The sequence below is a fragment of the Chionomys nivalis genome, chromosome 3, assembly GCF_950005125.1.
Source record: "Chionomys nivalis chromosome 3, mChiNiv1.1, whole genome shotgun sequence".
Lineage (NCBI taxonomy): Eukaryota > Metazoa > Chordata > Mammalia > Rodentia > Cricetidae > Chionomys > Chionomys nivalis.
In genome coordinates, this window is record NC_080088.1 from 95,634,640 (window position 1) to 95,647,714 (window position 13,075).

Genomic DNA, 13,075 nt, shown 5'->3' on the forward strand with positions numbered 1-13,075 from the left:
GAATAATATATGCAGAGGATCTTGCAGCAGCGAGACAACCCACTATTCTTGCTCGTTGGTTTCTCTTTTTCTCTGAGTTATTCTTTATTTATATTATATCCAAGTTCAATTTAGAAGGCCATTATAATTTTTCAATTTTTACATTTTATGCAAGGCTTTCGGAAGCTTTCTATATATCCTTTCTTCTTTCTTGAACATGGAATGCCATGCTTGATAGGACCTCTGTGACTCAGTTTCCTTTGAGATGGAACTGTTCTACATAACCTGATTGTACAAACCTACCTATCCTTTTTTCAGTTTATCCTTATTCAAATCTCTCAGACCTATAAAAGTATTGAAAAGTATTTGGCAATGGTGAATAACCACATGTGATATGAACGCATAATGGGGCATAACAGGGCTAGAACATAGAGTGGGGTGAGGGAGATAGGGCAGAGAATTAAGTGTTTATGTATACACTATGAGAAATCTTTACTTTGCGTACTAATTAAAAATAAATTACCATGTTTACGTGGTTGAAAAATAGACAGAGACCCAATTTGGAGCAACGGTCTGAGCTCTTAAGGTCCAAATGAGGAGCAGAAGGAGGGAGAACATGAGCAAGGAAATCAGGACCACGAGGCGTGCACCCACCCACTGTGACAGTGGAACTGATCTATTGGGAGCTCTTCAAGGCCAGCTGGACTGGGACTGAATAAGCATGGGTTGAAACTGGACTCTCTGAACATGGCGGACAATGAAGGCTGATGAGAAGCCAAGGACAATGGCACTGGGTTTCAATCCTAATACATGAACTGGCTTTGTGGGAGCTTAGCCTGTTTGGATGCCCACCTTCCTGGGCCTGGATGGAAGTGGGAGGACCTTGGTCTTCCTGTAGGGCAGGGAATTTGGACTGCTCTTCAGTATCGAGAGGGAGGGGGAATGGACTGGGGGAAGGAGAAGAGGAGTGGGGATGGGGGAGGGGAGTGGGGGGAGGGGGCAATATGTGTGAGGAGGGGGAGGGAAATGGGAAACGGGGAGCAGTTGGAAATTTTAATTAAAAAAGAATAAAAAAGAATAATAAAAAAAAGAATATCGCAAAAAAAAAGAAAAATAGACTACATACCTATAGAGAAAGACAGTAGTTTGAAAAAACCAAATAATACTAGCTTTCTGGTATTTTTCAGAAAGGGATGCTGGGGGTTGTTGAGAGAATCAATGTTTACTCCAAACGATGTGGCAGTGATCACATCCGTACTGTAGGCCCCAAAGATCCTGAGTAGAAAAACAGGGGAGTTAACAAATAACAAACACAACCTCTGAGCTCTCTGACAATTCATCTGTAGCCTGAGTTTATCATTGTGATATCTTCAGAATTCAGCATGACTTTGCTAGCTACACCATTTCCAGAACCTTTTCCATTTTCAGTTTGATGAAGTTAAAATAAGCTTGTTTTTTCCTGGTATTTTTCTAAAATCCTCCACAGAAACTGGATTTTTAGACTGTCCAGTTATAAACAATAACATTCTTTCCTGACCAAATACCTCTCATGTACCACTCTCATGTTTCTTCTTTCTTTTGGGGGTGCTATTAACTTAAAATTTTCATTTATTTTACATCTGGATTGCAGTTTCCCCTCCCTTCCCTCTTCCTATTCCTTCCTTAGGCTTCCTCTTTACCCCTCCCCCATACACTCCTCCTCAGTTTCCATTCAAAAAGGGGCAGACTTTCCTTGGGCATCAACAAAAGAGGGCACATCAAGATGAGACAGGATCAAGCTCCTACCCCTGCATCAAGGTGAGGTAAGACAACTCAGTATGGAAAATAGGTTCCCAAAAACACTTTAAGGGCCAGGGACAAGTCCTTATCCTACTGTTAGGCGCAAACAGATCAAGCAACATGAATGTCACCTACATGCAGAGGGCCTAAGCTGGTGCCATTCAGGCTCTCTGACTAGCAGTCCAGATTCCATGAGCTCCTATGAACTCAGGTCAGCTGTCTCTACCTCTCATATTTATTATTTGCCACTACCATTGTTATTCTAAAATATTCTTTCGTTCAAAGCTATATAATTTTCTTTTAAAGCAAACAACAAGACAACAACTAACCTAATTTTGTGTTGCATACACAAGGGGGACTCTTCCAAGGCAATCTGGAAGGGAACTGTTACTTCTCACAAGGTTCATAGCAGAATAACATCACTTTCCTCTTTTACTCTGGTGCTAAAATAATTCAACATGCAGAACTGTAGCTGGTAGGAGTCATGTGACTTCTTTGGGAAACAATGTCTAAGAATAGCTCTCCTTGTGACAAGTCTACTTGGCAAGGATTTGTGGACAGTTCCCTGCATAATTCTGGGTAAGACCCTAGGAGTATGTGTGTTATGTGCTTTCCTTGTTTTTACTATGCTAGCTATACTGCTGACCTGAATGGGTCACAGTATCACGAAGTTTAAAGATACATATTTATATAACTGTTCTGGGATGAATGATTTTGACCACAAGTATTTTAAAGAAATACTATTACAATATAATACCAGGAGTTAATGGGAACTATCAAGGAACAGAACAGGGAATAAAGCAAAATCACAGAAGCCCACTGTTCCATCATTTAATAACTATGTCAATACCCCTAAGAAGTTAAGGAAGATAGACAGAAGGAAAAGGGATAAACAATGGCAACACTTAAGAATAAGGTTCCAGGCTCTCTGCTCCTCCCTGTTCTAGAGACAGCCGCTTTTTTTCGTGCAGTGCCAGCCTCATTCCAGAGACACGATGGTGAAGGTCGGAGTGAACGGATTTGGCCGTATTGGACGCCTGGTTACCAGGGCTGCCTTCACTTCTGGCAAAGTGGAGGTTGTTGCCATCAATGACCCTTTCATCGACCTCAACTACATGGTCTACATGTTCCAGTATGACTCCACCCATGGCAAGTTCAAAGGCACAGTTAAGGCTGAGAATGGGAAGCTTGTCATCAACGGGAAGGCCATCACCATCTTCCAGGAACGAGATCCCGCCAACATCAAATGGGGGGATGCTGGCGCCGAGTATGTTGTGGAGTCGACCGGTGTCTTCACCACCATGGAGAAGGCTGGGGCCCACTTGAAGGGTGGGGCCAAAAGGGTTATCATCTCCGCCCCTTCTGCCGATGCCCCCATGTTTGTGATGGGTGTGAACCATGACAAGTATGACAATTCCCTCAAGATTGTCAGCAACGCTTCCTGCACCACCAACTGCTTAGCCCCCTTGGCCAAGGTCATCCATGACAACTTTGGCATCGTGGAAGGACTCATGACCACAGTCCATGCCATCACGGCCACCCAGAAGACTGTGGATGGCCCCTCTGGGAAGCTGTGGCGAGACGGCCGTGGCGCTGCCCAGAACATCATCCCTGCGTCCACTGGCGCTGCCAAGGCTGTGGGCAAAGTCATCCCAGAGCTGAACGGGAAGCTCACGGGCATGGCCTTCCGTGTTCCTACCCCCAATGTGTCCGTCGTCGATCTGACATGCCGCCTGGAGAAAGCTGCCAAGTATGATGACATCAAGAAGGTGGTGAAGCAGGCATCCGAGGGCCCACTAAAGGGCATCCTGGGCTACACTGAGGACCAGGTTGTCTCCTGTGACTTTAACAGTGACTCCCACTCTTCCACCTTCGATGCTGGGGCTGGCATTGCTCTCAATGACAACTTTGTAAAGCTCATTTCCTGGTACGACAATGAATTTGGCTACAGCAACAGAGTGGTGGACCTCATGGCCTACATGGCCTCCAAGGAGTAAGAAGCCCACCCTGGACCACCCATCCCAGCAAGGACACAGCAAGAGAGAGGCCCTCGGCTGCTGAGCAGTCCCTGTCCTAACTAACCCTTGACACTGAGCATCTCCCTCACAGTTTCCATCCCAGACCCCCAGAATAGCAGGAGGGGCTTAGGGAGCCCTACTCTCTTGAATACCATCAATAAAGTTCATTGCACCCCTAAAAAAAAAAAGAATAAGGTTCCAGGTTATGTTGCTTATAGAACAAAATAGAAAATCCTGGCATTCCCCAAGAAGGAGTAGAACAGTAAAAAATACAGAATGGATTGATCCAATTCTAGTTGGTAAGTTGATTGTGAGAACCCAGATCATAGTCGATGGTACAGATGTAAATATTAAGCACAAGAGAGAAAATTGTCCTTCACCCTGCAGGATACTGTGACCATATGTGCTGACAAACAGGAAAACTGTTCTACATGAAGGTATGCCTAGTTAGAAAGTTCCTTTGTAGCTTGTAAAACTGCTCATGTTTCTGATGATAGAAATATAGATCAAAAAGATAACATCTACCTATAGGAGAGTTAGGAGACAGAAAGGGAAAGAGGCAAGGGACAAACCGGTAATTATTGTAATAATATTTAGAAACTTAGGAAGTAAATACTGCTTGTAAAACTGTTCACGCAAACTATTGAAACCACATAAACAAAGACTGTTAGAGCTATCTGGGGCCACTTCATAAAACAGCAACAGGTGGTCACAATTTTTTTGTGGCAATGATTCCACACTTCTGTCCCAGATCCACGAATCCATCTGGAGCAAAGTCTTCTGTAATAAATTACCTGGCAGGCATGGGGAGATCTCCATATAGGGCAAAGAGGCCCCAGAAAATTCGTACCCCATTACTCACACTTTCATGCTAATGGGCTTGCCTTTCTCTGCTTCTTTGCTCATGTTTTTCACCAGCACATCTCCATACGTTTTGATGATGGGGAACATCTAAGCACAATACACAAAATATTCTGTTGTTAAAATGTGAGGTTCTGAGTCCCAAAATAACAAGACATCTGCAATTATGAGAAGATAATCTTGTTTTAAGTGTATTAGATCTCAATAGAGCAAAGACCATTCTTAGAACGTAATGCTCAAAAGAACATCCCTTCGAAGCGATACTGGTTTTAGTTGTTCTCAGATATACTCTTCTACATTTATCATACAAGTCCTTCATTTTCTTACCTCTTTCAGTTTTCCACTGGTGAAGGTTGGAGTTAGTAATGCTCGAACTCTCTTCCACTCTTCATTCTCACAACCAGAGACACTCTTTCTCAATAATTCATTTAGACCAGAACTCTACAATATCAAGAAAAATGGATTTTGTCCTTCACAAGATCGGTTATCTTAACAGTTCTAAAACATGGATAAAAGAAAGAACATTCCCTTAATGTAGTTTCTGACCCTTTTCTAGGTGTCCAGTTTTATTCTAGAATCTCAATAAGTTTTAATTAAAATGCTTCAAACTGGACTGAAGTGATGTCTTATTGGTTAAGTGCACTTGCTCTTCTTGTAGAGGACCCTGTTTCAATTATCAGCACCCATATTCGGTGGTGCACAACTAACACCATTTGCAGATATCCGATACCATCTTCTTGTCTTTATGATCACTCGTACACACTCAATGCACATACGTACACTCATATACGCACATGAAAAATAAATTAAAATATGTAAAATGCCTCAAACTAAAATAAGGATAATATAACCATATTGTGTGGTGTAAAGTGGTTATATTACAATATTATTTCAGCTCAATTTCTTCTGCTGAAAAACTGCCTGTATAGGTGAATAAGCAGGTAGAAAATCTAAAATAGTCTCCAAGGCAGTACAGAAAATACTGGATAGTTTTCTTAGTTTAGATTTCTATTATTGTGATAAAGACTATAACCAAAACCACTTTGTGGAGTAGAGGGTTTATTTTAGCTTCCAACCCTCAAGTCACACTCCAGCAGTAAGGGAAGTCAGGGCAGGGACTGAAGCACAAGCCGTGGAGGAACGCCACTTACTGGTTTCCTCCTCATGAATATCTTAGCTTGCTTTCATACACAACCTAGGATTAACTGCCCAGGTGTGGCATCCATCACAGCAAGCAGGGCCCTCAGTAACTAAGAAAATGCCACATAGTCTGTCTACAGGTGACCTGAGGCAAGCATTTTCACAGTTGGGGTTCTAAATAAGGCTATGTTTGTGCCAAGTTGTCAAATAACAACTAGCACAATAGCGTCCACATAAGAGGCTATAATGGCAAACTTACTTCAGACCAGTTTTTTACTTGCAACTATCTGCAGCATGAGCTTTATTCACAAAAGAAGTGACATGATGTAATAATTCTTAAAATGATCAGAAATACTGAAAGGACCATGTTTTGCTTTTGTAAGTATTACTTGAATGTAATGGAAATATTTTTTCATGTTTGGTTATACAGGAATATAAGCAGAAGAGAAATATAATTATATTTTCCAAATGGAGATTTCCTTCCATCATATGCATATGTATTTGATTCTAAATTGAAATTTTCCAGTATTTCTTCATTATAAAAATACATGTTATTAGTGATGGGGAACTTCTTCCACATGGCAAAAACATCATTAAATAAAGCCTTTGTCCAATGCCACACTTTGAGGAGAAACACTGAAGGTTTTCCTTTAAGAAAACATTTTAAAATACCAGTCCTCACCCTTTATTCCAACTCAGTCTGACAGTTAGTTCAATGAGAGAAAAGTAATAAATTAAATGCATGCAGATTTCATTGGAAAGAAAAGTATTTCTATATTTAACTGATGTCATTAACCACATGGAACACCTAACAATTATACAAAAAAATTAAGAATATATTAAGTGACAGAATATTTCCAACCACTCATATCTTAGGCCCAAGAACATTTTAGAAGAAGGAGTTGAAAGACTTCAAGAACTAGAGCAGTATTGTCAGACTGGCCTCTGAACATGACAGGACTATAACACACATGAACTCTTAGTTGCCAAGATTACCCCAAGACACAAGGAAGACTAGTACAATTAAAAAGATACAACATTGAGGGGAAAGTGGCTCTTGATACCACCTCCCCATCTAATGAACTAATGATAGAGTTTTGCTTATATGTATGTATACATGTATGTATGTTATGGAATATTATTTTCACTAGGTATAAACATTTGTTTATGCTGCAGAATATTACTTTAACTGTGTAGAGGTGTGTTACTTTTTTGGTGACATTTGTTTAACAATGTAAGGATGTATGTTTAATTATATAAAAATGTGTTGCAACTGTTTCACCTTGCCAGCATAAGGCACCTGATTGGTCTAATAAAGATCTGAGTGGCCAACAGCTAGGCTGAAAGGATGGGTGGGGATGCTAGGCAGAGAGAATAATTAGGAGAAATGTAGGCTCAAGACAGAGAAGAAGGAATGAGATAAGGAGGAAGTGAGAACGAGGGAGGTTCCCAGGTCCATAAGCCAGGCAGTCATCAGCCATCCAGATATTGAGACATTGAGAAAGAAGGAAGGTAAAAAGACCAGAAGTAAAAGTGTAGATAAAGGGAAGTAGACTAAACTAAGACCTATGATAAAGTCAAGCATTCATAAAGAATATTAAGTCTTTCTGTCATGATTTGGGAGCTGGTTGGTGGCCTAAAAGAAAAACCATATGTGTGTATGTATGTTTATGTATCACATATGTGTACTGTCTTTAGAGCGAGACAAGGGCATTGAATCCAATGGTATTGGAGCTACAGTTGGTTGTTTGGCACCATACTACTGCTGCATATTGTTCTCTGTAATAGCAGTCAGCATTCTTAACTGCTGAGTCATCTTTGTATTACATGTGGTATTATAAAACTGCTAATAAACTGTCTTTGGCACTAGTGCAGAAACTACTGTTATTCTTTCTGAATAGACATTTATTTAAAAAACTTTACGGTCTACAGGAATGTGTATAGACTTGGGGAATGCTGCCATCTGGCCTTGTAAAGGTCATTGCAATCTTGAAATCCCACCAAACATGGTAAATTGCACAGGACCACCACAGGAAAGACCCATAAGGGTTCTGTCATAGAGAAAGAAAGAGTTCATAAGATCCTGTCTTACACTGAGGATTTATAGGTATGTAGTGGTTACCTAGGAAGGGAGAACCACATTCTTCTGCATTGTAGATACTGGGAGTATGTCAATGTTTGTACAAATGTGCTCTTGTAACCAACCTATATTAAATTCATTGAGTCATCATAATTTTTAAAAAAACATAGAAAGGAGAATAATTAGAAAGAGGAAGGGAAAGCGCAAGAGTGGAAAAACAAGTGTAAGTAATTGGAGCTAAATATAAGCAAACTACATTAAATATGTATATATGATATGTATATGATTGAAATATGATTGAGCATCTTGTGGGTATATGCCCCAGAGTGGTATTTCTGTAGGTTGATTCCTAATTTTTTGAGAAACCACCATACTGATTTCAAAAGTGGTTGTGCAAGTTTGCATCTCCCCCAGCAATGGATGAGAGTTCCCCTTACTCCACATCCTCTCAAGAGTAAGCTCTCATTGTTTCTTTTTATATTAGCCATTCTAACTTCTGTGAGATGGTATCTCAGAATTGTTTTGATTTGCATTTCCCTGATGGTTAAGGATATTGAACATTTTCTTAAGTGTCTTTTGGCCATTTGAGATTCTTCTGTTGAGAATTCTGTTTAGTTCTGTATACCCTTTTTAATTGGATTATTTGGAATTTTGATGTCTAATTTCTTGAATTATTTATATATATGGAGGTCAGTTCTCTATTTGATGTGGAGTTGGTGAAGATCTTTTCCCATTCAGTAGTCTGCCTTTTGCCTTATTGACTGTGTCCTTTCCTTTACAGAAGCATCTCAGTTTCAAGATGTCCCATTTATTTATTGTTGCTCTCACTCTCTCTCCTACTGGGGTTATATTTAGGAAGTTGTCTCATGTGCCCATGCATTGAAGGCTACTTCTCACTTTATCTTCTATCAGGTTAAGTGTGGTCGGATTTATATTGAGGTCCATTTTGACTTGAGTTTTGTGCATGGTGATAGACATGGATCTATTTTCATTCTTCTACAGGTTGACATCCAGTTAAGCCAGCACCATTTATTGAAGATGCTTTCATTTTTCCCTTGTATATTTTTAGCTTCTTTGTCAAAAATTAGGTGTTCATAGGTGTGTGAATTAATATCTAGGTCTTCTACTTCATTCCATTGCTTTACTTCTCTGCTTTGAGGTTTGAGAATTTCTTCTTTGGGAAGACTGAATAGCATAAAGACACACAATACTCCTTGTATATTATTGGCGAATTACAGTGTATACCTAAGTACTTTATAGGAAAATGTTTGATGTTTATTTCTTTGTTTTGTCAACTGGAGATTGAACCCTGGGCTAGGAGACTAATCTACCACTGAACAATACATCCAACCTCTCATAATACAATTTTAAACGAATGCTTACATTTTTACTGTTTACTTTTGAGATTATGATACAGTTACAAGATTTCTCCTTTGTCATTCCTCTTTCTAAACTCTTCCATATACTCTTTCCCAATCACTTACATAGTCAAGTTTTTTTAAAAAAATAATTGTTGTTACAAGCATATATACATAAGTATATACATAATTATTTTCAAGTATAACCTTTTCAGTTTGTATATTGCTCACATTATGAGAAGAGAAAAATATACCTTCCGATTTGTGAAGACAGAATAAAATTCCTTTACTAGCACTTTTCTGATCATTTCTGGCTCTGCAATGACTAGAAGAGGCTGCATCCCATCATACAATCTGTATTAGGAAAAGAGATATGGTTAAATTTGATCCTGATGTTACCTCTGGTTCCACAAGAAAGGGCAACAACTGCTGCTTGTTCAACCATAGAAGCCACTTGTTAGGTCTGGAAATGAAGAGTAACATAACCCAGGAAAAGATGAAATACAGACCCCCAAATGAGCACACTTGGTAATGAACTGTGCTGTCCTTTATAATTTAAGTTCAAAGACAGTTTTAAATTCCAGCACATTCTGTGGAAATGAAAACAGCACAAAAGTAATATGTTGTAAATTAGGGAGGTCAGAGAAAAAGCAAGAAAACACAAAACTGTGAAGGAAAGAGTGCTTGGAATGCAAAGATACAAATCAAGAGTTCAGATGACACTAGATTTTAGGCTTTTGTATCCCAGGGCCATGGACAGTTTTGTATATATATAATAGATTTATATAAATAATAGATACTACTGATTAAGAATATGATTGCACTGACAGCAATAAAGTATACTGGTAACCTGAGCAAAGAGCCATATTCGTATCTACCATGCAGTGTGCAGCCCTTGATAAGACCTTTCAAGTACAGCTTCTCAAATTTGTGTTTCCATAGATTTTATCTATACATGATCTGATCCTCATATGGAGCCCTAGTAAGGAAGGGCCTCCAGACTGCCTCTGGAAACTGTTATTTCATAGGTTTTTTCATATGTTCTTATGCTTAACTTGATGTATTACTCATTTCCTATTTCACCTTAGGATTTACCCCAAGAGACATGGTCCCAAAAATAGTTGTGAAGGATCAGAGGGTTGATGGTGAAATCAATCTTCTGTAACTCTTTCCATGTCAATAAGGGCTATAATCCTCAACCAAAGGATCATGTGTCTTTTTCCCTAAAAATATAAAACTCTTATTTGGAGGAAAGTCCTTTGATTCCAAAAATTGGTCATTGCCTTAAATCCTATATCATATATGGTTTAGTTTTTCAACATTTAAAATTATTAACTATCTATGCTTGGAATGGAGGCTGGTATTGGACTCCTTCCTAGGTTGTATAATAACATGGGCTTGTGAACTTCAGTATAAACATACAAAAATTAAAAGACATATTGATGTCAGAATGATAATAAATGTGTTCAAATTTAAAGATAAGCTATTTTTTATTTCATATGTAAGTGTGAACATAACTATGATGAATGTGCATGATGCATGTGCAGAAGCTATTGAATGTCTGAGGTTGTATCAGATTTCCTGGGTGTGAGTGACCATATGGGTGTTGGGACCCAACTGTGGATATTCTGTAAAAGCAACAATTGCTATTCACTGCTCAAACATCTCTCCAGACCCTAAAGATAAACTATGAACAATTAACAAGCAATAATATTACAAGAAGTTCCTTTAGAGCTATAAGAAATGAAGCACAGAAACAGTCTTGGCAATGGGTCACCTGGCCATGTCAACTCAGCAGACCCTGTGATTAGTACTGTGGTTTCTGATGATGAATGAGAAGAGATGAAGGGGCAGAACCTCCTCCACCATGTTTGTGACACACAGTACAGCGATGTCACTTTTTCCCAGGCTTTTCCCAAAACCCCAGGAGTTTTGAGAGGGAAGATCTGCTGCTCTTGGCTCAATCATCACACAAACCAATAAATAAAAATCCTAGAAAGCAGCAGCATGGTGTAACTCATCCTTTACCTGTTCTTCAAAGTGAGTAGTATGTGTTGAGAGACTATATTCCATACATTCCTGCTAAACAGTCATTGACTATTTTCAAATGTAAAAAAAATAAAAAGACAAAAAATTAATCAAGATGTGATGTCACAGACCCCTAGGATCAGTAGTTATGAGGCAGATATTGAAGTCAGTGACCTCCAGACCAATGTGGGCTTCATAGACACTTCCAGGACAACCTAAGACACATTTAGATCTGGCCTGAAAAAAGACGGAGAAAACCAAGGAAGACTCTAACCTGAATAAAGAACTAGAGAAAACCAAGAAATGCTGAGAGTGAAAGAAATACTCTTCCCAGGGAAGACTACACCAATTGATTATTCACTTACACATGGTCAGTTCTGAAAACATACATATGTGTGACATTTTACAAACTGAGCAGGTTTTACTTAGGAATCTATCATCTATCTATCTATCTATCTATCTATCTATCTATCTATCTATCTATCTATCTATCATCTATCATCATCATCATCTACCTATATGTATGTATTTATAAACACAGATATATGCATTTACATATATTAAACATTTACATATATCTATATATGTACATGTAGTAGTAATTAACGAAACGACAAGGTGTCTGAAAGATAGCAATGAGGGGAATATGAAAGTATTTGAAGGGACAAAAGGGAAGGGAGAAATGAAGCAGTATTATAGTCCCAAACAATAAAAGAAATAATAGATATAAAATAATTACAAAGTTTTGATATAGGAAATTAAACTAAAAGTAATCACAAATATGCCTGTTTTCTGGTAGCCTGTCTTTAAAAAGTATATATTTACTGTAAATAATTTTATAAAATGATTTTGCTTTTCCTTAAAGGTAATTCAGTTGGGAAAGAAGTGCTCTCCTGAATTATAAGGACACATTACATGTCATCTGAAATAATACATTCCACACAATATAAAAGTTCTAAGGAAGGGTAAATGAAGGCAAGAACCCTTACAAAGCACTGGATGGAAGTAATCTTATGTGTCCCTGGATCATGAAATGATTGCCTGCACTTTCTCAGTCTTTCAGACTGTGAGTTATAACATACATATGGAAGTACTGGCAGGACATGCTGTCACACACTTAAAAATAGGCAAATGTGATTACGACTGAATAGGACAAGTAATCACACATGAATTTCCAGGGTGGCCTGTTCTGGGTGTTGAGGAGAAAACATGGGCTTTCCAGGGGCCTTACAGTGTTGGGTGGTTGGGCACTATTTTGGTGAGCAAATGTAAGGTGTGTTATAGGAGAGAGAGAGACAGAGACAGAGAGACAGAGACAGAGAGAGACAGAGAGATCCTATGAAGAAAGGTAGATTGAAGAGGTGAAAACAGTGACAAGTGGACTGAGGTTAAGTGTCACCCAGGACCGTGGTGATGTCTTGGCCTGGGCTGCTGCCAAGGCCCATGTCTGATACCACAATAGGCCTCGAAGACAGGATTACACAGAGTTGGAACAGCCCCTCGTTAGCTGCAACACTAGGGAGAACTGTCCCTTATTAACTGTAGCACTCAGAAGAGACTAATATACCTTGCTTGGACTGCAAAGTAAAGCTAACTGATGGTGGGTGAGCTGGCCCTGCAAACATGAGAGTGGGAAAGAGGATCCCATCCTCTCTTGTTGGCCATGTGCTAGCATGAGTGAAAGAAAGATGCCCCACCTCATCCCCTCACCACCTGAATTAGGAAAAGGATATGACCTAACCCCTTGCCAACTGCATCACTCCTAAGAACAGGTTCTTTGCCTCACTTGGGCAAAACAGTATAGCTGATACTGTACACAGGGTGCAGATGAG

General features: G+C 39.2%; 1 protein-coding gene across 1 annotated transcript in view; it reads right to left on the reverse strand.

Moving 5' to 3' along the window:
- The window catches only part of LOC130871384 (cytochrome P450 3A6-like), a 145,617-nt gene that overhangs the window by 59,641 nt on the left and 72,901 nt on the right, over positions 1-13,075 (reverse strand). Inside the window, exons 6-7 of the mRNA XM_057764722.1 lie at positions 4,639-4,727; positions 1,106-1,254 (exon numbers count right to left, since the gene is read on the reverse strand). Of these exons, the coding sequence (XP_057620705.1) occupies positions 1,106-1,254; positions 4,639-4,727 (238 nt within the window). The remainder of the gene's footprint in view (positions 1-1,105; positions 1,255-4,638; positions 4,728-13,075) is intronic.